Source organism: Lynx canadensis, chromosome C1 (assembly GCF_007474595.2).
Source record: "Lynx canadensis isolate LIC74 chromosome C1, mLynCan4.pri.v2, whole genome shotgun sequence".
Classification (NCBI taxonomy): domain Eukaryota; kingdom Metazoa; phylum Chordata; class Mammalia; order Carnivora; family Felidae; genus Lynx; species Lynx canadensis.
The window spans coordinates 9899098-9911750 of record NC_044310.1 but is presented as its reverse complement, the minus strand read 5'-3'; the positions used below and the strand labels follow the sequence as shown (position 1 = coordinate 9911750).

The 12653-nt window shown below is 43.7% G+C and overlaps 1 protein-coding gene across 1 annotated transcript in view; it reads right to left on the bottom strand.

The window, feature by feature from the left end:
• The window catches only part of LOC116738288, a 618526-nt gene that overhangs the window by 355121 nt on the left and 250752 nt on the right, over nucleotides 1-12653 (bottom strand). The window contains exon 2 of the mRNA XM_032594571.1: nucleotides 7654-7811. Within this exon, the coding sequence (XP_032450462.1) occupies nucleotides 7654-7811 (158 nt within the window). The remainder of the gene's footprint in view (nucleotides 1-7653; nucleotides 7812-12653) is intronic.

Below are 12653 nucleotides of genomic sequence, written 5' to 3'. Positions count from 1 at the left end.
CTTTCCCCTCCATTTAATAACCCCTTTGGGAAGCAAACACTCCGAGGGTCACCACCTACAACTTAGAAATCAATTACGCTTGCTTTGCGATGGCTGGATGGAACACAACATAAAAAAGTCTATTTTATTAAAGCTTAATACCCAGTTTTCAAAATAGAATAATACCCGACTTCCCGTACTTCTCACGGCTGAGAGGAAAAGATGACAAAATGCCGGCAGAAGTGCTTTGTAAACAGTAAAGTGACCTGCAAATATTAGCCACTTCCTTCTCTGGGCTTCTGTGGCCCCCACACATGCCTTATCACAGGGCACTTCAGTGTCTGATCCCTGCCCAACTACATCTTGAGTCCCTCTAGGGCAGGGACGTTCTGTCACTCTCTATCCCTGGAGCTGAGTGCACAGTCAACCCCTGTGCTGGGACACAGCACCGAGTGTATGCATATCGAGTGCTTGGTAGATTTATTATTGCTTCCATCTGCCCAGAGTCCCCTCTCCCTCCTTGTGGTAACAATGGTGTGCTCCCCACAGCACACACGGTCTAGGTGGCACCATCCCTCGACATGCACACCTTCAACATGCCAATGGGGAAAAGGATCCGTTGACCTGAGACACGCAGATCAGATTCTTGATCAAAGTGACACGAAGAGAGAAAATAGCTGGAGTCAATTTATCCCAACCCCAGCACCCTGAAGCGACCTCTCTTTAATTTCTGAGACCTAACTCTCTGTAGCTGTCCTCCACCTCTTCCAAAGGTCAAGCCTACTGGCTTCCATCAAATGTTACCCTTGTTCTGTTAATCAGAGCTGGTCTTTCTTGCTGGTGACCAAAGAACCCCACCGAGTCCTTACCCCTAATCTTCTTTCCATGATTTTGCTACTATTTCAGATTCCCTCACTATATACCATGGACCATTGACTATCAGAGCAGCATACGTTCTATTTTATTACCATTTAAAATGTATATCATTAGGGGCACCTGGGTGGCTCAGTCGGTTAGGCGTCTGACTTCGGCTCAGGTCATGATCTCACAGTCCATGAGTTCGAGCCCCACATCGGGCTCTGTGCGGATAGCTCAGAGCCTGGAGCCTGCTTCAGATTCTGTGTCTCCCTCTCTCTCTACCCTTCCCCTGCTCGTGCTCTGTCTCTCTCTCTCTCTCTCTGTCTCTCAAAAATGAATAAACATTAAAAATAAATAAAAAATAAAATGTACGTCATTGAAATAAACACATAGTATCTACCCATCTAAGAGACGTTCCTTTCCTTCACAACACGGCAGTGGACAGGAATCCGGTTTTTTCCTGAGTCTCAGTTCCAGCTGTACCTGGATGTTTGCATAGTGAACACTGAAAGCAAACGTCAGTGTTCCAGCACTTTCCCTAAAATTCTGCCTTATAGGATTTTACAAAGATGGAAGGAGACTCAGAAGAGGCCACCTTTCACTATTAACATAAAGAACACCTAGACTCAAGCTTATCAGAGGAAGAGCATCGCAATTGTGTGCATCACCCTCCGTTCCTTTGGAGCAGGGAAGGTGATTGCTGGGGCCTCTGTCACCGCAAGGATTGCATCTAAGCCCGGCAATGCCTGCAGGTTAAAATTTTATTTATTTAAAAAAGCCACGACACTTTAAAAGATCCAAATCGCATGGCAGAATGGGAAGTGAGCTTGCACGAGTTATGTAAGAAACTGCAGGCATAGGACCTGCTGGTTTTATAGTTTTGCATCTGGGAACAGAAAATAAGCATTGCCTTTTCAAATGCACAGGACCGATGGGTAATGGAGCACATGGATTACCGGAGGGGATAAGCTGAGACTCCTTTGAATAATCAGCTTACCAATGTAGCTCTCTGGTTAGGTGAACTAAATTCCTCCACGTCCGTTTAAGTGTTTCTTTCTCCTATGACCTGGAAGAGGTGGAAATCTGACAGCGTGCGTAGATTTAAACATATCCCAGGGTAATTTTCTTCTTTTGAGAACTTTGCCTCTTTGCCCTCGTTCTAATTTCAGAGTTTCTTCCCTGCTTGCCACAATGTAGGGACAGTTCTGTTTCTTTCTCCCACATGGGGTCCAATTTCAAAAGATACTAAGAAAAAACCCATGCTCCTGTGCTACCCTTAGCCGCGGCCAGCATCTGTGACCTTGACAGCCAGGCACCCTTCTGGTACCCCAGTTTGTACAATTTAAAAGGCAAGACATTCCCTAGGACTGTCAACAGGGTCCTACTCGTGGCATTGACCTTGAAGCCAGCTGCAGCCAGAAAGCACCAGATGCCTGCACTAGGAATAACCATGAGCTCCACGTCCTGAGCATGGTGTTGGCTTCAGAAAGTACATGGAGGGATGGAACGTGCTAGAAAAGGGAGAGAATCTCTTCCAGGGTTATGGCTGCCATGAATGTGTATCAGTTACCTGATTTCCAAGGTCTTCTTCCCAAAACAAGCTGACAAGCCATCCGTCCCCAACTATGTGTCAGCAGCCTGAGCCATGCTTTCCTCTGGTGCAGTCTCCACCCCAAACCACACTTCCCCATTCGAGGCCAGTCTAGAGAGTGAAGTGTCCGGTCAGCTCAAACAGCCAATCATCTGTTAAATCGGCCCAATGTTGCCAGAAATTAATGAGAAAGCATAACCAACCGGAGGAGAGGAGTTTTCCAGACCATTCTAGAAGAGAAATTCACACTACCCAGACAACCATCACTCTGAGTCTCAGATGCTGGCAGGATCCCCTCCTGTCTCCTGAACCAGGCTTGCCTCCTGCCAGTCACCACCCCGCCCCCTCGTGCCGGGTAAGGGGGAATATGGGCTTTTGCCAAATACACTTTCGAGACCTCTGAACACAAAGAAGAGAAAGAAAGGCAGATGAGAAAAGGAAAGAAAAGGGGAAGGAAGGGAAGGGAGAAATCTCATTCCGCTTCTCAACTAAGACTTACTTTGCCAATGGGAAGAAGAGGCGGGGGAGAGAGAAATGAAGGAGAAGGTAGGGGAGGAAGAGTGGATGCTGGGCGAGGGGTGGAGGAAGGAGGGGAAGGAAGGCAAAGGGAAAAGGGAAGAGGAGGAAGCAGAGAAAGGGGCGGGCAGAGGATGAAGCGGATTTCATTTATTTCCCACCTAACATTTGACTTCTGCCAGGCCCGGAGCACACACTGGCTTAGAGATGATGGCTGTGCAGTTTATTTTTATTTTTAAAAATTTTTTTAATGTTTTTATTTATTTTTGAAGGAGAGAGAGAGAGACAGAGCATGAGTGGGGAAGGAGCAGAGAGAGAGGGAGACACAGAATCAGAAGCAGCCTCCAGGCTCTGAGCTATCAGCACAGAGCCCGACGCGGGGCTCGAACTCACGGACCTTGAGATCATGACCTGAGCCGAAGTCGGACGCTCAACCGACTGAGCCACCCAGGCGCCCCAGTTTATCTTTATTTATTTATTTATTTATTTATTTATTTATTTATTTATTTTTTAATTTTTTTTTCAACGTTTATTTATTTTTGGGACAGAGAGAGACAGAGCATGAACGGGGGAGGGGCAGAGAGAGAGGGAGACACAGAATCGGAAACAGGCTCCAGGCTCTGAGCCATCAGCCCAGAGCCCGACGCGGGGCTCGAACTCACGGACCGCGAGATCGTGACCTGGCTGAAGTAGGACGCTTAACCGACTGCGCCACCCAGGCGCCCCTATCTTTATTTTTAAAGTCTTGCTTCCTTCGTTCCTAGAGAAGGACCTCTGGGAGGGGTGCACCCGGGGTTCAGCCTTGCTGCACGCAAGCCCTGCCTTCAAATCCAGGCCAGGGTCCATGGAGAAGGGCCTCGCGCTCTGCCAGGCCTGGGCGACGGAACACAGGCCCCTCCAAGCCGCTGTGGCTGCAGAAGGAGACCCCACAGGGAAGGGACCGTCTCCACCTTGTAGCGCCCAGCCTTCCAGCAGAGGGCCCTGTGGCAACAAAGCGATCTTCTTCTTTTCCCAAGCATTCGTGCACCCCTTAATAAATAATGATATGAGGTCTTTGGGGGGAAGAAAGAGAGGAGTGCCAACAGGAGATTTAGTTGGCTGTAATCAACCCCTCTTAGCATGCGGAGTCACACAGTATGAGTAAAAGAATTAATCTCTACCAGAAAGAACTACCTCTTCGGCGTTATGAATCTAATTGCTCATGAGGCTGAGTCGGCAGTTTGGCTCCCAGGAACAAAAGCCACAAGGTCAGGTTTCAAATGCGGTCTGAATGGTACATGTCATTGAATTTGGGGGGCCCGCAGACGACAAGGGGAATGGAATGCAAACAGGGGAGCCCTGCCTCTTTCAGACACCCCCTCAATGTTCAGACGGACATTTAGGGAATGAATAAGTAACTGTGGGCCTCGGGGGCTCCCCCTGTGAGACGTTCCTTCTCACTTCCGTTCTGTAGAATGAACTGTCAGACCTGCCAATCATACCCGGCACCCCTATTATACTTGGGAGATGTGTTTGCTGTGTGCATACTGTTTTATAATCCTCAGAGGTAGAATTTCATAGCCCAACAATGCTTTTGCCTTTGACATTCTCCTAAGCAGGATTTATTGCTTCCAAGACAGATGTGACTTGAATCGATTATGCTTTTTAAGCAGTTGCTCTCGAAAGCAGCCTCCAGGTTCTCTGGAATACTTTGTGCCTGACTTCATTCAACTCGAAAACTGATGTCAGAGTATTTCATCATCATCTAATGCTATTAAGAGTCCTCCGGGTATGGAAGCGAGCAGGCTATTATACCAACCAAGTTAAGAGATGTGGTTACTGCTCTTGAGAAGCTTACGTCCTACCATACACAAACCTACTGCACACCTATTAATATCACAAAATGCAGCTGAAGGGAAGGAGGCACACAGAATTCACATTCTGTTGACCTCCCGTTACCGATGAACTTAGAATATGAACTAAGCACATTCATTCGTCTTTCCAATTGAGGTAAGAAGCAATGTCAAAACATGAATGGAAACTCGCTCCATTTCCAAAAATGCTCATTAAAGAGTCTTCTTAAAAATCATGTATCTCTAGGGGCGCCTGGGTGGCGCAGTCGGTTAAGCGTCCGACTTCAGCCAGGTCACGATCTCGCGGTCCGTGAGTTCGAGCCCCGCGTCGGGCTCTGGGCTGATGGCTCAGAACCTGGAGCCTGCTTCCGATTCTGTGTCTCCCTCTCTCTCTGCCCCTCCCCCGTTCATGCTCTGTCTCTCTCTGTCCCAAAAAATAAATAAATGTTGAAAAAAAAAAAATTTAAAAAAAAAAAAAAAAAAAAAAAAAAAAAAAAAAAAAAAATCATGTATCTCTAGATGTCTCCTTCAAAACTGAAAACCACATATCGCCCATACCCAAAATGTTGGGGTTTCTTAGCATGTTATAAGTGTGGCAACGCTAATCTTAGGGACATGATCTGAGCCTGGGGGCATTAGGTAACATGATTCTAATTGACTTCAGCCACGGACATAGAGAAAACCACAAATAATGTTTCCAGAAGTGAGTGGTTTGGAGAAAAAAAAGCAACAAGGGTGGTATTTTTAGACCAAACTAATCACAATTTACCTCATCCTATATTAGTCTCAAAGACAAGAGGGAAGAGGCTTCAAACAGAAGTAGGCAAAAGAAATAATGGGCCCAGACATCACAGCACTTTCCGAGCTGGTTTTCTATTTTTGCCCTGCTCAGGAAGAAGATTCGACCCGCCTCCTTCTGGAGGTCTGACTTCGAGGAGTAACCACCATACCCCACTCCACTTTATCTGGCTATTTGAGTGTAAAATTCTAGCAGGCATTGATGAGGGGTCAGGAGAGAATGAAATAATGAAACAGTCCCACACAGTAATCACATTGTATGGGATAGTTTAGTCTCATTAGATTAAAAAAAGGAGAGGGGGGAATTGCGATCAACACCATCTAGGATGAAAGTTGTCAAATGAATCTAGCATTCAGGGGTGAAAACATTTTCTTTTTTTTTTTTTTTTTTTAAATTTTTGTTTTTCAACGTTTATTTATTTTTGGGACAGAGAGAGACAGAGCATGAACGGGGGAGGGGCAGAGAGAGAGGGAGACACAGAATCGGAAACAGGCTCCAGGCTCTGAGCCATCAGCCCAGAGCCTAACGCGGGGCTCGAACTCCCGGACCGCGAGATCGTGACCTGGCTGAAGTCGGACGCTTAACCGACTGCGCCACCCAGGCGCCCCTGAAAACATTTTCTTAAGCGATGTTGAACATTTCTGAAATCCCATTCTAGACACTAGTGAAAGAGAGAGAAAAGATGAATCATATTTTACTTCCTGAGATTTTACGAACTCTAGACTCTACACAGTATTGCTGGGATTCACGTGGATAGTTCCCTTGGCTGGGGGTGTTAGTTGTAGGACTGGGTCTAGGCACTGAGGAAAGCTAATCCTTGCAGGAACGCTTTGCTTTCTTTTATTTGGTAAATCGTTCTAAATTCCCCCCCCCCCCCCCCCCCCCGAGTTTTACAATTGGCTGTTAGAGCTTCGGAATCTTTCCTTTTTCCGACAGACGGGCTCAGGAAGAAAGGAGAAACCGAATGGGATGCTCATAACGAAGGGGAGAAGGTAGAACGGTGAGTAAAAATGAAAGGCTTTGCATAATTTGGGCCATCGCAACATAGGGGCTCAAAAACCCCATGGGGCAGCTTCAAACATTGACAGGTGAGAAACGCACAAAAGCCTTGCCAGTTAAAGTCCTACTGGTACAAGATACAGGCTTCAGGATTGATTTTTTTAAAAAAACAAAACATAAAACACCACCATGGTAGAAACAAAACCAAAGGAACCACAGTTCAAAATCTGATACCGAGTGGACAGGAAACCGCCCACCGTTCTGACCTCGCGGCTGTCGAACAGAAAACAAGCTCAGGAAGAAAGCTCCGGGGCAAACGGATACAAAATCACCAAAACCAAAGAACATTTGCTGAAACATTTCTAGATCCTGGAGAGGTAGAAATGACAATAAAATCTAGTTCGGCTTGGCTTCACTGACACAGAAAACTATCAACTCGAGTGAACCACCTGGTGTTTGCCTAGCAACGTATCTGGAGAGACCCACCAACAAAGCCAGAAGGAATAGACAGATTACCTTTAAATATTTCAATAAAACAGTACACAAGGAGAAACCTTGAAGAAGAACATCTCGACAAAAGCATGCAACGGGCTAAATGCCTTCTGTAATTAATTCATTGCGGGCATTAAAAAAGAAACGACAGTGCCGATTCGCTTACTGGGGGTGCATCAAATGTACCAAAATATTCATTAGCTGCTCGGTGATGCTGTTTGGGATACGCGCTGCTCCGCTCCAAAGCCTTCCCCGGCTTTGAGGCCTGCCAAGTCTGTATGTAAATGGATTTTCACTTTTCCAAGGCTAAGGAGAGATCTGTTGAAGTCTCAGAAACAACACATGTATTATTTTTAAGCCCCATTACTTTGACTTAAAACCAAGCTATTTTAATACCAAATCCTAAGTAATTCCTAATCAGAAATCCAATACCCAATAGATCAGAATCTCTGCTACATGGACGTCCATCACAAAGGCAGTTTTCAATAAGCGTGGTAGTCAGACATTTTTGCCCACTTCTACTAAAAAGAAAACAAAAAAAAGGACACCGCCGACTCTATACAGAATTTCTCTGTTAATCTCTGTACCTGAGCGTCCATTAAGAGGTGCCTCATCAGGATCATGGAACTCTTCAGAGTCTCCTTCTCAGTGGGTAGGAAGGGGTCTTTGTCCTCTTCCAGTGCCTTTGACTTGGTGACAATAAAATGGGATATCTGGTCATTTAGGGTGTACAATGATTGCACAGCTATGGAAAAAAAAGAGAAAGAAGGAAAGTGTGATCATAACAGGTAACTTCCAAAGAGAAGCTGGCTTATACTTTTATTTTTATTTATTTAATGTTTTTTTTTGAGACACACACACACACACACACACACACACACACACGCAGCATGAGCAGGGGAGGGGCAGAGAGAAAGGGAGACACAGAATGCAAAGCAGGCTCCAGGCTCTGAGCTGTCAGCGCAGAGCCCGACGCGGGGCTCGAACCCACGAACTGCGAGATCATGACCTGAGCCAAAGTCGGACGCTCAACCGACTGAGCCACCCAGGCGTCCCAGTTTATTTTTAAGTGCCCCCAGTGGCTCATACTTTTAGGCAGAGAGGTAGGAGTATGTATATAACGTCCAACCAGGGCAGGTATCAAGAAACCAGTATATCCACGAAAATCTCTTCACCTGTGTTTAACAACCAACAAATATTTACTGAGCAGTCTCCCAATGCCAAACCTATGGAGTGCTTGGGGATATAATCATAGGCGAAGGCAGACATAATGCCTACCCTCAAGGAGCATCCAATGTCCTGCTGAGAAAACTGGAAAGAAACAAGCCAGCAAACATTTCCATGAAGATGACTTTGTGTTAAGTGTCTGTAAACTACAGAGATTCACAGGACACGAGGGGACAGCCCTAGAGTAGATTGACATTTATGGTAATATACTTGGCAACTTTACCTCTAAGCAGATGGCCTCTATCATTAAAGTATATGAAGGGACAAAGGCCATGTTTTCCAATCAGTGCCACATGTGTGCTGGGGGGATTATTATTTCTCTATAATTCACATAGCGCTTGCCGTCTGACCTGTTACAAATTTTCAGATCTCACCTATTTATTATGCTTGTTGCCTCTTTCTATACCTTCTCTACAGTGCCCTCAGTAAGAGCACAGATTTTTTTAAATCTTTGTTTATGATTAAATCCTCAACAACCAGGACAGGGACCAGCAAATAGACGGCGCTCGATGAATATTATTGAATTACTGTCCTTATTTTTCCTTGAATTAGAATTTTCCTTATAGAATTTCTGTAAGTTTCAGATAAATCTATCCTTTGCAACCAAGAATAGGTAAATCCTACGCGTTCTCAGGAAAACTACTGTAAAACCACAATTCTAAAGATGAAAGTTATCATCAAAAACTAGTATACGATAGAGTAACTCTGAGCACTTCTGCTCCTCACTAGGAGGGAGTATGACAGTTCAGATCACCCTCTTGCCACAACTAACTAGAAAACTGTACAATATCTTAGAAACAAATATTCCCAGACTTTGAACAACAGACAGCAGGAGAGGGGGTGATTCTTGAGAAAAGTGGGGGTGGGGGGGGGGAGTTGAGACCTATCATCACCAAGCATTCTGAAAGAAAATAAAAGGGGGGATGTCCAGACTTGAGCACAGGAACAGGAGCCCAAGGACAGCCCGGTGATCTCACTGAGTTGAGAAGGCAGAGGCTGGGAAGGCTACTCTTGCTACAGTTTGCAAGACAGAGAACTGAACAGGAAGGCACGGAGATCTCTAGAAATCTGTAAAGGGGTCCCTTTGAGTTGTTGGCGGAATATCAATCCCGTATCTGAGTAGGATGAAACCCTACGTGACTTGGCAAGAAACAGTTCCAGGAGTGGAGAGTTACAGTCTGGGCAGCTGTAAGGCAAACAATTCTAAGAGGTCTCCTAGGGACACACATTGCTCACGTACTCATCAGCCGAAGCGGATGATGGCCTTTGCTGGAATTCAGGGCACATTCGGTACAGACTCCAGAAGGATCGGGCTTTAGAAATGAAGCTAAATGAGCCATAGAATAAAGGCTACTCTAGGCCTATCCAGAAATAGTTTAAAAGTAAGCCCTGAAAGAATTGAACTGATCTGCAAGTAACTAAAATACCTGCCAGAAAGAAAAAAAAAAAATGGAGCATTCTTTTTTGTATAGAAGTACAACAAAATCTAGCACCCAAGAAATGCAAAATTCATACAGCTCAGAATTCAATAAAAAATTACCAGACGTGTAAAGAAGCAAGAAAGTATGACTCATATCCCAGAGAAAAATCAGTATATAGAAACAGACCCAGAAATAACAAGTGATAGTATTAGCAAACATGGCTATTAAAACAGCTTTTATGGATACGTTTTGCATGTCCGAGGTTGTGAAATAAAGCATGATTATAATGAGGAGAAAAATAGGATATTTAAATCAGAACCAAATGGAGCTTCTAGGAATGAAAACTACAATATCTGAAATGAAATTTTACTGAATGAGATTAATAGCAGATTAAGCAATGCAGAAGAAAAGGCCAGTGAACTTGAAATTAGGGTAATAAAGCTCTCTGGAATGAACAGATAGAGCCTCTTTGACAATATAAAGCTGCCTGACATACACATACTTGGAGTCTGGGGGTAGGGTGGGGGCAGGGACAAAAATAATATTTGAGGAAATAATGGACAAAATGTTTTCCAAATTTGATAAAATTATAAACATACAAATCTAAGAATCTCAGGAAACCCCAAATAGGATAAACACAAAGAAAACTGTACCAAGGCATATTATAATCAAATTGCTACACACACACACACACACACACAGTGAGAAAATCTTAAAACTAGCTAGAGAAAAAAGGCATGTTGCATTCAGAGGGACAAAGGTAAGAAAGGTGTCAGACTTGTCATATGAATCTCTGAAAACCAAAAGATAATCTTTGCATCTTTAAAATACCAAAAGAAAAAAGATGCTTGTCAACCTAGAATTGTATAACCTACAATATCTTTCAGTAATGAAGGTGAGATAAAGACTTTTTTTAGATAAAAATTGAGAGAACTTATCACCAGTAGACTTTCATTAAAAGAAACGTGAAAGGAATTTCTTTAGTCAGAAGGAAAACAGCATTAGATGGAAACTTGTATTTACAAAAATGAAAAAAAAAAAAACCCAGAATACTTGAAAGGAGCGACATGTAACAAAGACATTTTCTTTCTCATCGTTTAATTATTTTAAAAGATAATAGATGGTTTAAGGCAAAACAATAATGTATTGTGGGGTTGATAACATATGTAAAAAAAGTAAACCATACAACAGTACCAAGAATAAGAATGTTCACAAATACATAACGTGCTATATTATCTGAAGGTGGACAGTGTTGATAGATATGCATAGTGTAAATCCTACAGTAAGTACTAAACAATAAATAACAATTAATAAATGGTGGTTTCGAACTATGGAGAATCAAACTTGGAAAACACAGCATAGAGTCGCAACTATAAGCCACATAGTAGGAAGAATACAGGATATGATGTCACAGCAGTTCCTCACCGCACAGGAAGACTCTCAAATCCTGTCCTGGGCTGGGGGAGGAACTTGGCCAAAACGGAGATGAACAAGAAAGTATCGGGCCTGATACCTGCCTCCCCTGAATCTTCGTTCTCCAAAGGAGATGAGTAGAAACACCCAGGTAGATTTGGGGATCTGAAAGCCAAAGTGACTTCTTAATGTCTTACATCCTGCCTTGGGCAGTTGGGTGGGGCATTCTTTCATTGTACATGCCAATATGACGCACCCAGTATTAGAGTAGAAATGATAACCATATGGCCTTTTAAGTCATTGAGGATCTGAGATAGCATTACTGCCTTACCACCATCATTGCCCAACCTACAGTCTTTTCTAGCATCCCTGGGGATGAAGACATTTCCATTGAGTCCTGAAGTGTCCAGAGGGAGATTCATAGAGCAAATAGACATGCCCAAGACAGGAAAATACATAAGCCTCCTGAGAACCCAAAAAGAAGGGAAAAAGGGTAAAGACAGCAATCTGAAGTTAACTGATATCTCTCCAGAAAAGATACTAAGTTTTCAATGAGAGGTGACTGAGTTACCATCGGTGGAAATGTGGGCTCCAGATCTAAGGTGAGTTCCATGGTAGAAAGTTAAAAACAGCAATAAATGGTTTTTTGGGTAAATTTTTAAACACTGTGCATTTTTTACAAACGGGAAAGTTGGGACACAGGTAAGGAAAGCAACTGAGTACGCATTCAAATAACGTACCCAGAGTCTAGGGCCAATCTCTGCATGATTCATGCCATGTTTTCCACCACCATTCTGCCTTCCTTCCCCCTTACCTCCCAATACAAGGACATAAGGTTCTCAAAAACACGACCGCCTCCCTAAGTCTTTCCAAGGATACCCTAGTTCCCAAGCCCCTTGCTTATAGACATGCAGACATGGCTATCAACAAAACTCCTTACATCACTTCTTGGAAAGGAGAAATTACTATCAGTGCTTTCTACTCCAACTAGGCTAGTGAATTTTGGGTTCTCAATGCATCTATTATAGCTCTCTCTATTCTTGTTCCAGAAAACTGAGGCTCTAAAATATGCTCTAAACTTCACTTTGTTCTAAATTCAAAAGACAAATTGAAAGAAGTCAGCACTCCCTCCTCTGCTCAAAGAATAGACACTTCCATTAAAGAACCTACCATATCGTATCACAATTGCTTAAAAAGCCAACTGTGATAGATTTAATTATTAGTTCCAAAACTGCTCCTCTCTGAACCTATTCCTACAGAACCCTCCCTAGTGACTCTCCTTGGTGGAGAAACATACTTCCTGCCTTAAATAATACCAGGTTTTTCCAAGTGACTTGCTTTAGCCACGAGTAGACACAAACTATTGCCATATCCAAGCAGAAACTTTAAGAGCAATTTTACGGTTCCCCTATTATTCTTCCCCCTTTGCTGTAAGTACAGCTCGGATCCCAGGATGAAGAAAACATGTGAAGGAAAAGCAAACTTTTGCTACTGGAAAGCACTAGTATTTGGGGGTTATTAGTTAC